This window comes from Vidua chalybeata, chromosome Z, assembly GCF_026979565.1.
Source record: "Vidua chalybeata isolate OUT-0048 chromosome Z, bVidCha1 merged haplotype, whole genome shotgun sequence".
NCBI lineage: Eukaryota > Metazoa > Chordata > Aves > Passeriformes > Viduidae > Vidua > Vidua chalybeata.
Genome location: NC_071570.1, coordinates 15,932,905 through 15,948,634, shown reverse-complemented (window position 1 = coordinate 15,948,634; position 15,730 = coordinate 15,932,905). Strand labels below are relative to the sequence as shown.

Below are 15,730 nucleotides of genomic sequence, written 5' to 3'. Positions count from 1 at the left end.
CTTCCTATCGAACACAAGAAAAAATGACAGAAAACCTACAACACTGCAGTTTTAGTCAAGGTCACCAGTCAGATCATCATTACTTGTGCATTTTCAAGCAATCTGACAATTAAAAATTGACCTAGGTCATAACATGAGTGCAGTACAAGATAAAAATAAAAGAGGTCATCTGCTTCAACATACATGTACTATGCTGATAAGGAGGATTTAATCCTTCCAGATTCAGCACTGTTGCCAGCTCTGAATTCAGCACCAGTCATGAAAAGTAATAAACATGATTTAATATAACTTCTGCCACAATACTTTTTAAATTTCAATCTTCTTTTATTGAAACTCATAGTGGTGGTTTTCTTTTAGTCATGGAATAACTAGGAGAGCTAATATTGTAGGGAGTACCTCTTCAGTCAACTTAAATAAGGAAAATTTTGTATTGTAAAATGGCTTCCAAATTCCAGCTAGCAATACCATTCATTGTTAGCTTAATGTTTCAGTAATCTAGGTACATTTTCAAATTATCTTCTTTTCAATGAATCAATTTAGTGCATTTTAATGCTCTAGACTACAGTGTGATAAATTAACAGTAACCTGCTTTTGACAGACAACAGCCTTCCAGGTGCCTTAACAGACATGAAAAGCAATAGCCTTTAGATTATGTTTTTTTATTTGAAATCAAGCCAGCAGACTTTTAACAGATACACTTACCCAATTTTTAAGAATCTAACTAATAAGATATTTTAAGTTATTTCAAGATGTTACTATATCTTTCTGGAATATGTACCCTAATTCTTCTGTTTTATAGCAGAAGTGAGTTGGTTTTGCATACTTTCTTTGCATACAGATAATAGTTTGGATTTTTTTTCTTCTTGGTTCCCCCTTCCTCCCCTGCCCCATTCTTTTTTTTTTTCACCTCTTTTTTTTTACCCCCTTCCCTTTTCTGGATCTGACAGTTCTACATACAGATGTCTGTGCTTGCATCATTGCCTGCCTTATTTGCCATGCCTTATATACAGTATCTTCCAAGCAGGAAATATCCTGCTCAGTACCCTCTTTTAAATACTTTGCCTCTCAAACTGAGCTTTGCTGTTAGAGTCTTAAACATGGTTGCATTCTTCCAGGATCTGCCAGTATTTGTTTTATTTTGTTTGGTTTTTGTATCTATAATAGAGCTTGACAAGAAAAAGTTAAGAACACAACCAAATCCTTGAAGTAAAACAGTATAATTAAAAATATATTGTTTTCTTCAAAAAACGTGAAGTTTTTGAAGTTTCCTAAGAAAATGACTAAGTTGTGTAAAAGATGAAAAAATTCTGCTAATAATACGTCAGGATGGGCCTTGAGCAGATGCCATCTTTTAAAATCCATGTCACCTACTCCAAGACAGGATGCTGGAACTTTTTCTGACAGATACAGATCTAGCTACATTTTTAAAAAAGTACTTCCTTTGGATTTGGAAACGTAGCCTTCTGCGAGATCTAGTCACATACAACTAATGGTGCCTTATTCTGTATCAAGAAAAAATTAATCTTGCATATCTTAAATTTTTTTTAATTTTATTTTTCAGGGACGTGACCCCCTTAATTCTCTCATTTAAACAAGTAATATTTCAGGACTCTTTTAGCAGAAAATATTTAATTAATAAAATTGTCAGTATCTTTGATGAATTTAGTTTGTCTACAATCAAAAACAATCAACAAATCAATGTTTCCTTTTAGACAACTTGCCTTTGGTACGCATGGGGGTGGGGAGCAGAAATGGTCGTAAGGCTTCAAAGTGTAATTTACTGACTGGTGTGTGATAGGGAAAGTGAAAATTGTGGCTTAGCGTCAACAGTTATGAGTGAGTCTTTAATATATTGTGGCAAGAGCTGTGTGAGTTGCATTAGTGATTCTGGAAATAGAGATTCCCCAGTGTTGATGTGAAATCATGTTAGTATGGAAAATGTACTGGAAGAGTGCACATGACATGTCTGTAGGTAATGCTCATAATCTCATTTAACAAGAGACTGTTGTTAATTAAACATGTTGCTTTCACGAGGCAGTTAAATCTTGATTACCCCTTTGAATCACTAGATTAGTAGGATAATTTTGTAATACCTACAAGAAGGAGTTGAAGTGCTGTTGACCTTAATTTTGAGTTAGTCCAAGCCACCCTTTAAGCCTTTTCAAGTTCTGCAAAAATAGCAAACCTGTTTTTAACAACATTCCAGGCAGTGATGTTATGCACATGGCATGTCTTTGCTGGACATGCAGAACAAGGAAGTGCTCTTAAGAATTAATGTATGATAAGCCTTGAAAACCTTGCATCCTGGCATATTCAATTCCTGTTCCTACAGGGGTCCCCAAGAGCAGAGGGGATTTGCTTTTACACCAGAGCAAACCCAGGTGAACCTAAATTGTGGCAGTGAGACCAAAAGCATTTATTTTTTCTGCTGTGCCTGTGGCACTGTAGCACTGAGCAGCTGTTGCCTGTGAGATATATAAATCCTCAACAATGAGACAGCAATGAGATAGCAATGAAAAAATAAATATCCAGACTACACAATTAATTTATATCTTCTTCAAGCACTTCTAATAGAAGGAAAAATACAAGTACTACACATACTCTTCCTTCCCTCTCTTCTTCCTCCTTCCCCACTAAATTTAATTCAAATAGCTGCTATGCCAGGAAACCCTGCAAACAAAATATTTCGCTGAGATAATGTCCCTGCTCCCTAGTGCAACAGACCTTTGGAGAGCTCTTGTTCTCTTCAAATAACTAAAATCAGAAGGGCCAAAGAGAAACTTCACTTTGTTTTCACAGCAATTACTCAAAGCATTTTCCTTTGCTGGTTTTTAAATATTTCTGCCTGCTTGTGTAACTAAGGGCACAAAGAAAGAGGTCTGTTCCTCCAGTCTCAGTATCTCCAGTCTCATGGGCTCTCCTTCCTTAAAACACAAGACTTCTCCCACCCTTGCCTCCTTGGTTCAGAGTTTCCTGCCTTCTTTGCTCCTCCTACCATGATCCGTGAAGAGAAGGCACATATGAAAGAAACACTAAGAAACCTTCTTAATATTACTGGCCAAGGTGCAAAGTGAAGTTTCAGAGAAACTATTTTCAGATTAATTAGATCTAGCATGTGAGAGGTGACTGTTTCTCAATTTAGTAGCTATATTTCAGCTTAATTTTTTAGTAAATTCTGCATCTCAAACCCTCTTAAGAATAATTGCTTTTGCATATCTACCTTTTATTTGGCAAACTACATTTTGCTAGGGTTTCATTTTTGAAATCACATTGTTTTTACCTATTAATGTATCAAAATCTGCAGTCAATATAGAGTTGAAGGTTGAATTTTTACTAGTAGCCTGAAGAATCTTCAGAAAATTCTAAATCTGCCAGACTGGCAGTGCAGCCATGTAATTAATGTATTTCAGTTAATTTGGATGAAACTATGAGAACACAAACCTATTTCCATCAGCTGAGCATCTTTCTAGCATTAAAATAGTCACACATGGAAAAATTTTAAATGTGGGAAAATCCTGCACAAGGCTACTTTCACCATCCTAAGATGAACGACACAGACTGGAACAGTCTCTCAAAAAATTGGAAGTATGCTAAGAGCAGGAAACACTGAAAAGAAAGTGACAGTCACAGCAGAACAGAATGACAATGAAAATATCAGAACACTTCACATAGCTCTTTCTGAGATGCTACAGTCATGAGTTAATTTACAGCCAGTGGAGGTTAAAAAAGCATATTTGAACCAGCTGCTCGAGGGAGGGCAGTGATTTAGTGACAGATGATGAGGTACTTCGTGGCTTTCAAGAGAGCTGTCAACCTACCTATGCCTGTGAGCCCAGCTGGTCTGCACCCAAAGGTGCTGAGGATGCTATCTGCTATCCTCAAAAAGCTGTATTCCTTCAGCTCTGATTAATCATAGAGCCTGGAGAAGGCTCCAGATAGCCAAGGTAAAACAAACATTGTACCCATCTAAAGGAAGGGCAGATGGAACAATCTGAGGAACTACAGGCTGATTGTCTCATTTTCAGTCCCTAGGGAAAGCATGTGTGAAGCAAGAACTCTTAGGCAAGTACAAGCACACAAGGCAGAAGATGGAGACTGGCTAAGTGATACCTGATCTGATGGATGATCATCTGTGACAAAATAATTGGGTTTGTGGATGAGGTGAGAGCAGTAGATGATGCTGGCCTGGTTGTACATAAGACTTCAGCAGACACTGTGAGGAAAGGCAGCAAGCTGGACTAGAGGAGGGCAGCTTCAAGGTGTCTGCTCTGCCTACAAGGAGGTTACTGGCAGCTAGGAATTTTTGACAATAGTTGCCAGAAGTAGAAACAGGAGAGTTTTCAGCCAGAGAAAGCAGGCATCAGGAATTTCCATGGCAGGGTAAATAAACATTGGGACAGGCTACCTGGAGAGGCTGTACCATCTCTGTCCTTCGTGGACTTCAAACCTCAGTGACACAAAGTCTTGAGCAACCATGTCTGATCACACAGCTAAGCCTGTTTTGGGCAAGGGGTTGAGTTTGGAGACCTGCTGCACTCCACATCATTCCATATAACTTTTCCTATATTCTTCCAGTAGTTATACAGTTACAAAACTACTCTAGAGAAGTAACAGCTGAAGAAAAATATTTCCAGAGTCAGATAATCCATTACTTACAAACCAAATGTTTTAAATAATATGTAATACCAGAGGTTTGCTGCAACTCATTTTCCCATGTTGCACATACCCACTTTGTCACCCCACAACTATCAGTCCCCACAAAGTCCCAGTATATTGGTTTTCACCTATTGTCTTATTTTTAACTCAGTATTCCTTTCACAAGAATTAAATTTGGTCAAATGGTTTGGGATTAAATTTGGTCAAATGGTTGCTTACATGAATGACAGTTTCACTCTGTGAGGGCCAGGGTGCTTGCTACATGTAATGTGATGGGATCTCCCCATTACTGGCAGTCACATTTCAGAGGCTTACATAGCCCAGATGAAGCTGGGAATAGCAGGGTTTTTTTTTGAGCAATGAAAACACTTGGCACTTTCTGGTTCTGTTGTGACCACCATCTGGCTTTGCTCACACCACTAAATGAAGTCACAAACGAATCCATTTGTGAGATACAACAATGGGATGATAGGAAATACTTCCTCGCTTTTTCTTGGAGTGCAGTTAGAAGGAAAATGAGTCTGCACTTTTACAAATCTCACTTTGGACACGAAGAAGAATCTGCGCAAGCAAGTCAATCTTCTATAAATGTCTCTAAGAAGGTATTTGGCTTTTGGCTACTTAAATATTGTTTAGTAGCTATAATGATGAAGTTGCTACTTCATCAAAGTAACTGTGGTAATGAACTGTAGGAAAGCAATTCTGTTTAGTGTAATTATTTTCATGTGTGCTCCGTCTTGCTCCAGAAGGTCTGTATATCTGGACTTGTATGGTACTTTTATAAACAACTGTAAGAAAGGTTAGATACTTACTTGATTGTGTAGTTTGCCATCTCTTTGGAGAGAAGCTGATGCATAGAATAGTTTAGACTGAGAAACCACATTATAGAGACCTTTGATGGGAACTTACTATCTGATACATAGTCTAACAATACCAAAGAAATTCTTGTCTTAAAGTTTGTATATCAGAATATATCAGCAGTGGTATTATTATTTATATAAATGCGTTTGGGTTATAGTAGTATAAATGGCTTTGGCAGAAGGCAGTATTTGGTTAATGTTTGTTAAGTGCTACTCTCTTTAACTGCTGGGTAAAAAAAGGAAAAATAACTCTACCAAAATTATTTCAGTTTCTGCCCACTGCTCTGTGTCATTTGTTGGCAAAGGTAGTGGAAGGAAAAGTATCAGCAACAAAAAAAGTGACCATGAAATGGTTGTTGAACATTAACAGCATTGGCTCAAATTTTCTTTCCCATATTTGGTACTACCAAAACTGTAGGAAAGGACTATGATGCAATTAATATTTCATGCTGCTAGCCGGCCAATTCTTAAAAAGAAATGAAAGCACTTAATAGTATGTTCAAAATTCCATCCGTGCCCCACCACACCTCAAGTTAGAGGCATCTTGTTTCCATCATCATCTAATCTTTGATCTTTGATCCTTCATATGTGCACTTACACATCTCCCATCTGGCTTAGCCCATACTGCACAGCCCAGCAACTGATTAGTTTTAAAGCTTGCACAAAGACATATGCTGTAAGCATACTCAGAAGGCTTTCCTTTTCTTCCCCTCCCTGTGTGAGAGCAGCACACACACTCATTTATTGAAAGAATGAGAAATACATGTCGCTGTCTACACAAGACTGATCTCTTCTCTGAAGAAGTGAGTTCTATAATTCCAAGTGGGTTAAAGACAAACCCTTCTCCATACTCTTCACTGCCTTTGCCAGCCCCATGCAGTTGTTAATTTCCTGTGCTGGCTGTTCATAACGTTTACGTAGCTTTGTGCGTAATCTCAGATAGGGAATCAGGCACATAATGCCAACATCCCTTTGGGAAAACATTTTAAATGCAGCCCAGTGTGTACATCTCCACTGATATTTGCAGATCTCTGTGCAGATACTGCATGCTATTTACACTTTGTAACTGCTAAGGAGGAAGTGTCACTGTGCTTGTCTGACACCACATTCCTTTTATCTCTCTCTGAGGTTGTGGTACAAACCAGTCAATACCAGAGGCCCACTGCTAAGCTGGAAGGGTGGCTCAGAGTGATGGCAGGTCTCAAGAATTGACATCTGAAGAATGCCAGGCAGGAGAAGTCAAGAAAACACAACAAAGCAATGGAAGTTACAGGAGCCTGGACCCTGCATAGTTTCAGAAAGGAAAGTTTATCAACTTCAAAAGGCTTACGCAAATAAACATCAGCTGGAGAAAAAAAAAACCAACCTTCACTACCCTGCCTTTTAAACATCTCTAGTTACCAGATAGAAGATTCTCTATCTTTATTTTAAAAATGGCAAAATAAAAATGGTAGAATAAATTTTCAGACTTGGTGTTAAATTAAAATATGCAAAAAAAGGATTAGGCTGTTGGATAAAACACTCTCAAATAACACTTAAGTATATGTCAAGAGGCCTTTGGCACTTTTCCTCACAGAACTGATTCCAGTGCTGCAGTTTAATATGCAAATCCTGGTTTCAGAGCTGCTCAGTCCACATTATCACATTATTTCTGCCATAAGGGAGTCCAGCTGCTGGGCAGATTTGGGACACTGCTGCGATCTAGACTGCGATCTAATTCCTGTGGCTCTACAGTGTATTTTATGAAGGTTCACACAGTACATTTTCTGTTAGACACAGAACATCAGCAGAGGCTTGCAAAACACAGTAACATCTAGGGAAATTATTTGCATTACCTTAGAGACCAAAAATGTCTTAAAAATAAGCTGTGAAAAGCAGAACAAGTAATGAGACTCTGCTTAGCACAAGCACTTGCTTTTTTCCACATAGCAGGGAGAAGGCAAGAAGGGACAGAAGATTCAGTATTAGATGTGAAGTAGTGAAGTGGCTAGGGAATCCCATGAAAACCTTGGGAACACTAGTACAGAAAAGAAAATGGCATAGATCCGTTCACTTTTTCTGGAGTCGTGGCAGTGGACACACACTGAGTGGACACATAGTAAGGGGAAAAAGAAGGAAAAAAAATCCTCAGTATGACTTTTTACTGGAGTTAAATATTAACTTGTCCAGAGGAAGTAAAAGGCAGAAAAATAGCACAGGGTTATTGATTTCAGCATAACTTTATCCAAGTGCCCTACTGTGGCCAGTGTAATGTAAACAAATGGGAAGACAGACCACTTCCTCCAAAGAAACTCCAAAAAAAATCACAGGACACTGCACTAAAAGGCAAGGGAGATGAAGAATATGTTTTGTTAGAATGAGAAAAATAGAATGAGAAAATGTATAATAAAATCATAAATAGATTGGAACTAGAAAAATAGGCAAAATTTCAACAACCCCAAAACAGGAAAACAGGAAGGCTGACAAAGGAGGAATAGAAAAAACTAGTAAGAGGTAATGACAGTAAAACGGCAGGATATGGTGGAAGAAACTGTTCCAATGAAGTTTTGCCATTTTAAGAAGTTGTCCATTTTGTCTGTACCCATCCTGTCCATCACAGCAGTGGTGAAGCATTATAAATGACTTAATATTGTACTTGTGGGAAACTGCAAGCTTTGACAGAGAGACCACTGCACATTTAGGGGGCAGTGATTCACACCACAGCTCCACTGGGCAGGTGCTGCATGCCAGGCTGGTGGTCAGGCTGTGCTGAGCCACACTGTGCCATTTCACACCGTGCTACACACCTTCCTCCACCACAGCCTTTGCATGGTGCTGGAGGAGCCTGTGGGCAGCCCCCACTCAGCACTGTTGGTAAAGCCCTGTCTTTTAACACAGCACAAGAAATTCTGTGGAGAATGTCTTTCTTTTTTGACAGTAGAAATTATGAATAGAGTTGCTTTCTTGTTAGGAAATCCTACAACAGCTTGAATGACTGTCAGGGGTGGCTAACTAGCTCTCTCTGTCATAAATAGGGTCTGTGGAGTGTCTTGCTAAAAAATACCATTTTGAATGATACCTTACAAGATCTGAGTGTTTTTTCTTATGGGGATGGCAACAGACCCGCACCTCCAAGGCAAAACCAGAAGCTCTAAATGAAAATCACTCTAAGGAACTAAAATCAGCACATAGTTAAAAAACTAAAATATAATAAAGCTAAAATCTTTCCACTAACCTCCCCAGAACAACTAACACAACCTCCTCTCACCTGCAAAGTAGTATGTATGCATTCAGTACAAATGACATCAAGCAGTGTAAAAAGATTTGGCAGTAAATTGAAATAAAATCTTTTTTAAATGCACCAGGGGCTTCTCCTCCCTGGAAAGTTAAATTTCTAGCTTACCTAAAATGGAACAACTATTTGGGAAAATCTTTCCTTGTGGAAAATTAATTCAATGTAATAATGCCTTTATACTTTTTAGAATCTAATTCTGAAACAAGCCCGTCCACACTGACTTCTTCTAAACAAACAAGTCTGAGATAGCCTCACAAAGAAATCGGTGCAGATCAGGATGCTCATTTCCATCTGAAAGTTGAAAGAACAGGAAGTTAAGCATCACACATCAATCATCTTAAACAATGACAAGTCTCTTGCACAAAGTCCTATCCTAGTGTTTTCTCACAAATCATCCATTAGCTTGTCTAAAGCATAACAAGAAGTCCTCTGGTACTTACATAGCACTCACCTGGTCTGTTCTTTGAGCCTAAAAGTAAAATAAATTGAATTTTTGGGTTTACTACTACTAAACAGCTAAGAATGCCTTTCTTCATTTGGGAGAACATGCCCTGTTTACTACAGCAATTTATGAGATACTGTAATCCAGACATTTTTGTCATGAGACATACAGTCACTATAACTTGTATTGGAATAGATTCCAGATACTTCACATGCAGTAAATGGAGATCAAACTACATTATATGCTTATACTGCAAGAAAACAATTTTATCCTCTGTAATCTCAGCACAGGGGTGATTTCAAGATGTCACTCCAAGATTAATGAATTACAAGAGTACAAAACCAGCCCCAGCAAAGACTTGAATCTTTGATCTCAAGCAAGAGATCTCAAAATTCTTTCCTATTGCACATAGATATGGAAATGCACTGTCATAGCAAAGAAGGACTGAGGGAGAGTCGTGGAGATGGGCAACACTGCCCTATGTTAAAAACGGGACCACACTCCCGGTACAAAAAGTGATTTCAGCATTTATTACAATAAAAAAGAAAGGCCTAAAGCAAGGGGGCCCGCGGGCTGAGCAGGAGCGTTCCTGTCGTGGATGCTGCAGCACCGGCGCTGGCTCTTCTGAGCAGCGATGTCCCCGATGTTCCAGGTGGAGCGGCACGGGTTCAGTGGGTCAGATGCCCCTTTTTATCCTGTTTTTTGTCAGTTTGGATTGGTTTCTGTTTGTATGCTTCATTTGCATAAAGGTTCAAGGCACTTGATTGGCCCATTACAGTTCTGTCCAAGCTGGCTCGTTTCGCTTGGGGGTGGTGCACTTCACTTAGGTGTATTGTGGTACGTTGAGTACAGTATTTCTGACAACTACCCCTTCAAACCCCTTTTAACAACAGTTTCTAACCTATTTTTAACACTAGACTTCCTGCTACTGCCAGCTCTGCAGATTTAGCCCCTAGCTTTGGGTGAGGCGATTGCTTCCCAGCACAATGGTCCCCTGGGGCTGCACACAAGTTTGATGGTGGCCAGTCAGGCACAGTGAGTACTGGATAAACACGCAGTGGCACACTGTGGCTCCCTGGGGACAGCCAGAGGGAAGAGCGAACAGGGGACATCCTGCAATTCGAATGAGGCAGGAGCGCCCCAGGTTGGGGAGCTATGTGCTTTGTATTTTTTCTGCATTGATGCGGAGTTACTCTTGGTGTGACAGTTAAGATTGATTTCAGCTATCTCCACTCAAAAATGCACATTCCTTGTTAGACTTAAAAATCAGAGAATTCTAGATACCTTAACAATTACTTTAAGTGTTAAAATACTTTTTATTCAACAGAAATGGAAAAGGTTAAGAGTTAGAAATGGGCTATAGCCATCTACGTGTGGCAAGCCAAACGACCAAACTTCTTTTAATTTCTGTATCACAGTGTTATTTTTTTTTCTGTTAGGCTGCTAATCTTTAACAGTAGCATTGCCACAAGGATTGCACAGTTGTCTATTCTTGTAACCACAAGTAAAGATACGTTAAAACCCACTGAACATTTCTGTAGAGAGGGTGACTGGCTGACTTCAACAGAGCCAAACAAGATCTGTCTTATTTACCAGAAAATTTTCAAACAGAAGCCTTTTACCTAACAGGAACCAGCTGCCCTCATCTCACTATTCTTTCACCACTAAAATTTTCTTAAGTTCCTCCATTTTATCTTTATCCTAATTCTTCCACCATCATGTAGCATCACATCTGGACATGTGCACTTTTTGCAATGTCAGACTTTTATAAAACTTAAAAATTAGGCATTTAAAAATAGAAGAGTACATTGTTTTCACCACATACTTAAAAAAAAAATATATAGTCTTATGCCTTCATTCAGTGTAGACCTGCACAGCAATCCATACATTTAGTTAGACACATACCTGTGCAAACACATACACAAATTAAAGAACAGGCACAATGCCTTGGCAACAAAGAGAGGTTTCATTGCACTGTACAATACATAATATTTCAAATGCCGGAGATGGTCATACTATTGGTTAAGAAATCCCCAAAATAACAAAATAACAGGGATAAAACCTTTTCCCAATGCCCACTGCACTGTTTTTAATTTCACATGCAACATTTGATTTCACATACAAGACTGACAGAAGAGTGATCTGTGCCTGAGCTTGCCCCACACACTTTCCAGGGAAGAGGACATACGAATTTGAATGCTCAAAGCCTGAAAAGGACATTTGTAGATGAGTATGTGATCACAGAGCAGACATTCAAACTTGCATATTAAGGAAGCCAAGCCCCTTTAGCCTCATCCATAGGGATTTACTTATCGCACCTGTATCTGGATCCTCACTCAAGCAACAGACAAGTATTGAGCAGCTCAAAATCAGGTACTTTTGGGTAGCAACTGAGTAGCAGGTAGTATTTTTGAGGCCAGGTTGTAGAAACAAACAGATGGTAGTTAAGGGATCCTCCAACAACAAGGTGTCTGAATCTTGCTTTACCTATGTGTATCATTTAGTGGCTCTAATTCAAGGCTAAACTGACAGGCCTCAGAGGAAATACAATCCCAAACCCACAAACATGCTAACCCTTTTTACCTGTCTTACTTTGATCAATAAGTATCTTCTAGTTCAAACATGTTTTCCTTTCACATTTCTTCAGTCATCTGTTTATTAGCCTTGTTCTGGACACAGGAACAAGCTGTCTGGAACAAATTGGTCTTGGACACCACCTCATCTGTCACCTCATCTGGACTGTTGAGGCCACCTGTAATGTATTTTTAGCTTCAAAAGTCACATTAATTGGCTGTAGCGTGGTGCAAAAGAGGACTTTAGGCTAGCCTAGATGCTATGGGTAATTTTAACTCCATTTGCTTTAACTGGTCTTAGGCTTTGCATCTTCCTCTGTCTTTACATACTAGCAGCCTCAGAGAACACTATGTAGTTTAATTTCATTTTTCACATAGTTGAACATTTGCTTATTTCCAGCTCCCTTTCTCTCCCCGTCTGGTAATTAATGATGGGAAGTCCTGTCAGCAGTTGCAATACCTTTGGGAAGTTTGATGCCTATAATTTGTGTCATGTATATTACCCACTTGTAATTTGTTATGATGACTGATGACTTATTCAAAGACCTTCTAGGCTCAACTACTTGCACTCTAGCACTCTTAACACTCACAGCAATAGGCTGACCATAAAAAGGATTCATCCTGTCTCCTGTGCAGGTATATAAAATAATCTCAATCCTATTTATAAATCCAGGGTAAAGAAAGATAACTGCAGATGTTTTCTACAGGAATAAGATCAATAAATTGACTAACTCTATCTGGGTAGCAGTACTTCGTATTCATCAGGCTTTATTCCATTCATAAACTGAAAGAATACTGTGCTGGTTTTGGCTGGGATAGGGTTAATTTTCTTCCCAGCAGCTGATATCGGGCTGTGTTTTGGATTTCTGCTGAACACAGGGTTGATAATACAGAGATGTTTCCGTTACTGCTGAGCAGGGTTTACACACAGCCAAGGCCTTTTCTTCTTTTTTGTGCTCCATGCTGGTGAGGAAGCTGGGGGTGCCTGGCAGGCTGGGAGGAGACACAGCCAGGACAGGTGACCCAAACTGACCACAGGGATATTTCAGATGATGTGGCATCATCTTCAGGATATAAAGAGGGGGAAGGAAGGTGGAAGTGGGGTATGTTGGGACTGATGGCTCTTGTCCTCCTCTTGTAGGGATGGCTGAATACCTGCCTGCCCATGGGTAGGGCTGAATGAATTATTTTACCTTACCTGTGTGTGTGACTTTTGCTTTCCTGTTAAATTCTTTTTATCTCAACACGTGAGTTCTCTAGCTTTTACTCTTCTGATTCTCTCCCTGGTCCTGCTGGTGGGGGAATGAGCGGCTGTGTGGAGCTTGGCTGTTGACTGGGGTTTAAACCATGACAATTACTCACAGAGCAAAAGAAAAAGACAAAAAAAACCCAAGAGAAGACAGAACTTAACATGGCAGAAAATAAGTATTAATACTAATGAATTAAGTATATTAAAAAAAAATTCAAGGGTAACCATGAAAAAAGGTCATGTACTGGTAGGTAAGAAGTAATGGCTTTAAAATCAAAGAGGGTAGATACAGTTCAGGTATCAGGAAAAAAAAATCATCACTATGATGGTGGTGAGGCACAGGAACAAGTTGCCCAGAGAAGTTGTGGATGTCGCACCCCTGAAAGTGTTCAAGGCCAGGTTGGATACACTGAGCAACCTGGTCTACTGTCCAGGTGGGTAGGAAATAGATGATCTTTAAGGTCCCTTATAACCTAAACCATTCTGTGATTCTATGATATGTGGACATTTGTGAACTGAGCCAAATCTGAGGTAAATAATTCTTGCTTTGTTTTTAGTTTTTTCCATGACTCTGCATCTGGAATATCATCAGGACAATTTCTTTATCGTATGAAAAAGGTCTTGATAAAGCAGTGGTCAAAAAGAGCTTTATATTGCAAAATGTTGTTCACTTCTCATCAAGTTTTCCATGAAGCATCTGACTTTCATATAGCATTTTACAAGATTTATCCCAGATCTGTCCTTATTGAAATCAATCCCATGCTATTTTTCTTTTCATTGTGTGGTTTTTTTTTAGTTATGGTTTCATAGTAAATGGAACCTACCTCTGTAGCAGTACTTCCTGTTGTACTTCCTGATGTACAACTACAGTACTGGTTTCCCCATATGCAGAAAAGGACCTGTCCTGCACTTAACCTCATTAATGAAAGCTGAGAAATAACTGTTTTTCTTGGCTGAACATTTAGTTATTAGTTCAGTCCACAAACCATAAGGTGTGTTTGTTAAAGGCTCATAGGAGAATAGAGGTCAGAAAAAAAAAATTACATTAAAAAATGTTTAAAGTTCAGACTAACTTTCAGATAGGGTTATGAAAAAGAAAGAAAACCTGTTTGGTAAGTTACAAAGCAAGAGTTATCAGGAAATTCCAGATCCACAGATGTTCTGTGAGTGTCGGAGGGGTCACTCTATTGTCTTTAACATCCTTTTAGCTTTAAAAGGGATGTAGTAGCTTTTTACATTTATTAACCAACATTTATATTTCACTTTTTAAGCTGTGGGGAAATGCTACAGAAATGTGTATTCCTTCTTAAACATTTTATTGATCTAATTATTTACAGAGCACTCTATTTTTTTGAGGAATTTTTTTTCAGATATATATTTCTATGAACAATGAATTTATTTTAATGATAAACTCAATCTCAGTGCTAGTCATCTGTAATAGATCACTTCACTCCTTAGTAACTTCAGTGGCTTCAGTCAGTGTTTCTGAATGCTGCTAAACATGCTGACTGCAGAAAAAAAACAATAAAATATTTAGATTTAGCTAGGTGTTAAATTTTAAGCCATTGTAAGTTACATTATTGTCCTCATTATAAGCTAGTTCCTTTTCTGTACTCAAAAACAAAAACAACTCCCACCCCAAATGTTCACTCAATAGTAGCACCTTAGCCACAAAACCATCAAACTGGTGATAATCTTGCAAGTCTTTTCCAAGTGAAAGGATTCTGTGATCTGTAAAATTACCTTGGTTATCTAACCCTCTCCAGCTGTCCAGAAAGCTGCAGGGCCATGGCACAAACCTGCTTGCTCTGAGGCTCATCCCAGCACTTCTACTGCCACTGCCTCTACAGCTGCTGCCATTGCCACATCTCTTCCCACTCCATCCTCAGCGGGGGCAGCAACATAACACCAGAGGAGGGCAGTAGCACTGGTATTGCCAGCAACAAGAAGGAAATCATGGACAACAGCAGAGCTGAGGATCGGAGCAGCAGCAGGGGTGCCCAGAGAGGAATGAAACTGAACCTAAATGTGAAATAAAATGCTATTTAATTAAGCTTATAATCAGAATCCAGCAAGCTGCAAATGGGCTTCAAAATTAATTGTGCACAACATAATATACTACAGTAGTGGTTTTAAATACACTTGTTTATAGCAAATGGCAACTATTTCTGTTACAACTTTAGTAAACAACATTCCCTTCAAGAATGGAAATCTATCATGCAGTGTTCCAGTTCTTGTTTGCTCACTGACACATTGGGCTTTCTGAAGTTTTTGTGCCTAAATGTGAAACCTTTCTTTCCTAGATTTTTAAAAAATTTGACCTGTGTTTCTGCAGAAGCTTTCCTGGATACCTGGATTTTATTTCTAGGTTTAAGCCATAGGCTGCCCATTATTTTGTCAAGTCTATTCTCAATGAACTGTAACTGTCTGGAGGAAAAATATGTGTTTATTATGAACTATTTCCTCTGTAAGGGATTAGTCATGGCAAAGATCAGTAGCAATTGTATCCTTTTTAATCATTTTGGCATGCCACCCATCTGTGCTTACACGCAGCGCCATGTCATGCTAGGCTGTTCAGGGCACAGCATCACAAACATCTGCCACATGCTGTGATTGTGAACCCTTCAAGGAAACAGGAGCCCCAACCTAATAGCCAGTACTGTTTGGATGCAAAAA

At 39.0% G+C, this 15,730-nt stretch overlaps 1 protein-coding gene and 1 long non-coding RNA gene across 2 annotated transcripts in view; one reads left to right on the top strand and one right to left on the bottom strand.

The window, feature by feature from the left end:
• The first annotated feature begins 5,029 nt into the window (after positions 1–5,029).
• Positions 5,030–6,982, top strand: LOC128782398 (uncharacterized). Its single transcript, XR_008428762.1, has 2 exons — positions 5,030–5,258; positions 6,645–6,982. It is a non-coding gene; the product is annotated as an uncharacterized LOC128782398 (long non-coding RNA).
• A 7,508-nt stretch (positions 6,983–14,490) lies between these two features.
• PRUNE2 (prune homolog 2 with BCH domain) overlaps positions 14,491–15,730 on the bottom strand; it is a 146,504-nt gene continuing 145,264 nt past the window's right edge. Inside the window, exons 9-10 of the mRNA XM_053932475.1 lie at positions 14,854–15,076; positions 14,491–14,562 (exon numbers count right to left, since the gene is read on the bottom strand). Coding sequence (XP_053788450.1) covers positions 14,899–15,076 — 178 coding nt within the window. The 3' untranslated portion in view covers positions 14,491–14,562; positions 14,854–14,898. The remainder of the gene's footprint in view (positions 14,563–14,853; positions 15,077–15,730) is intronic.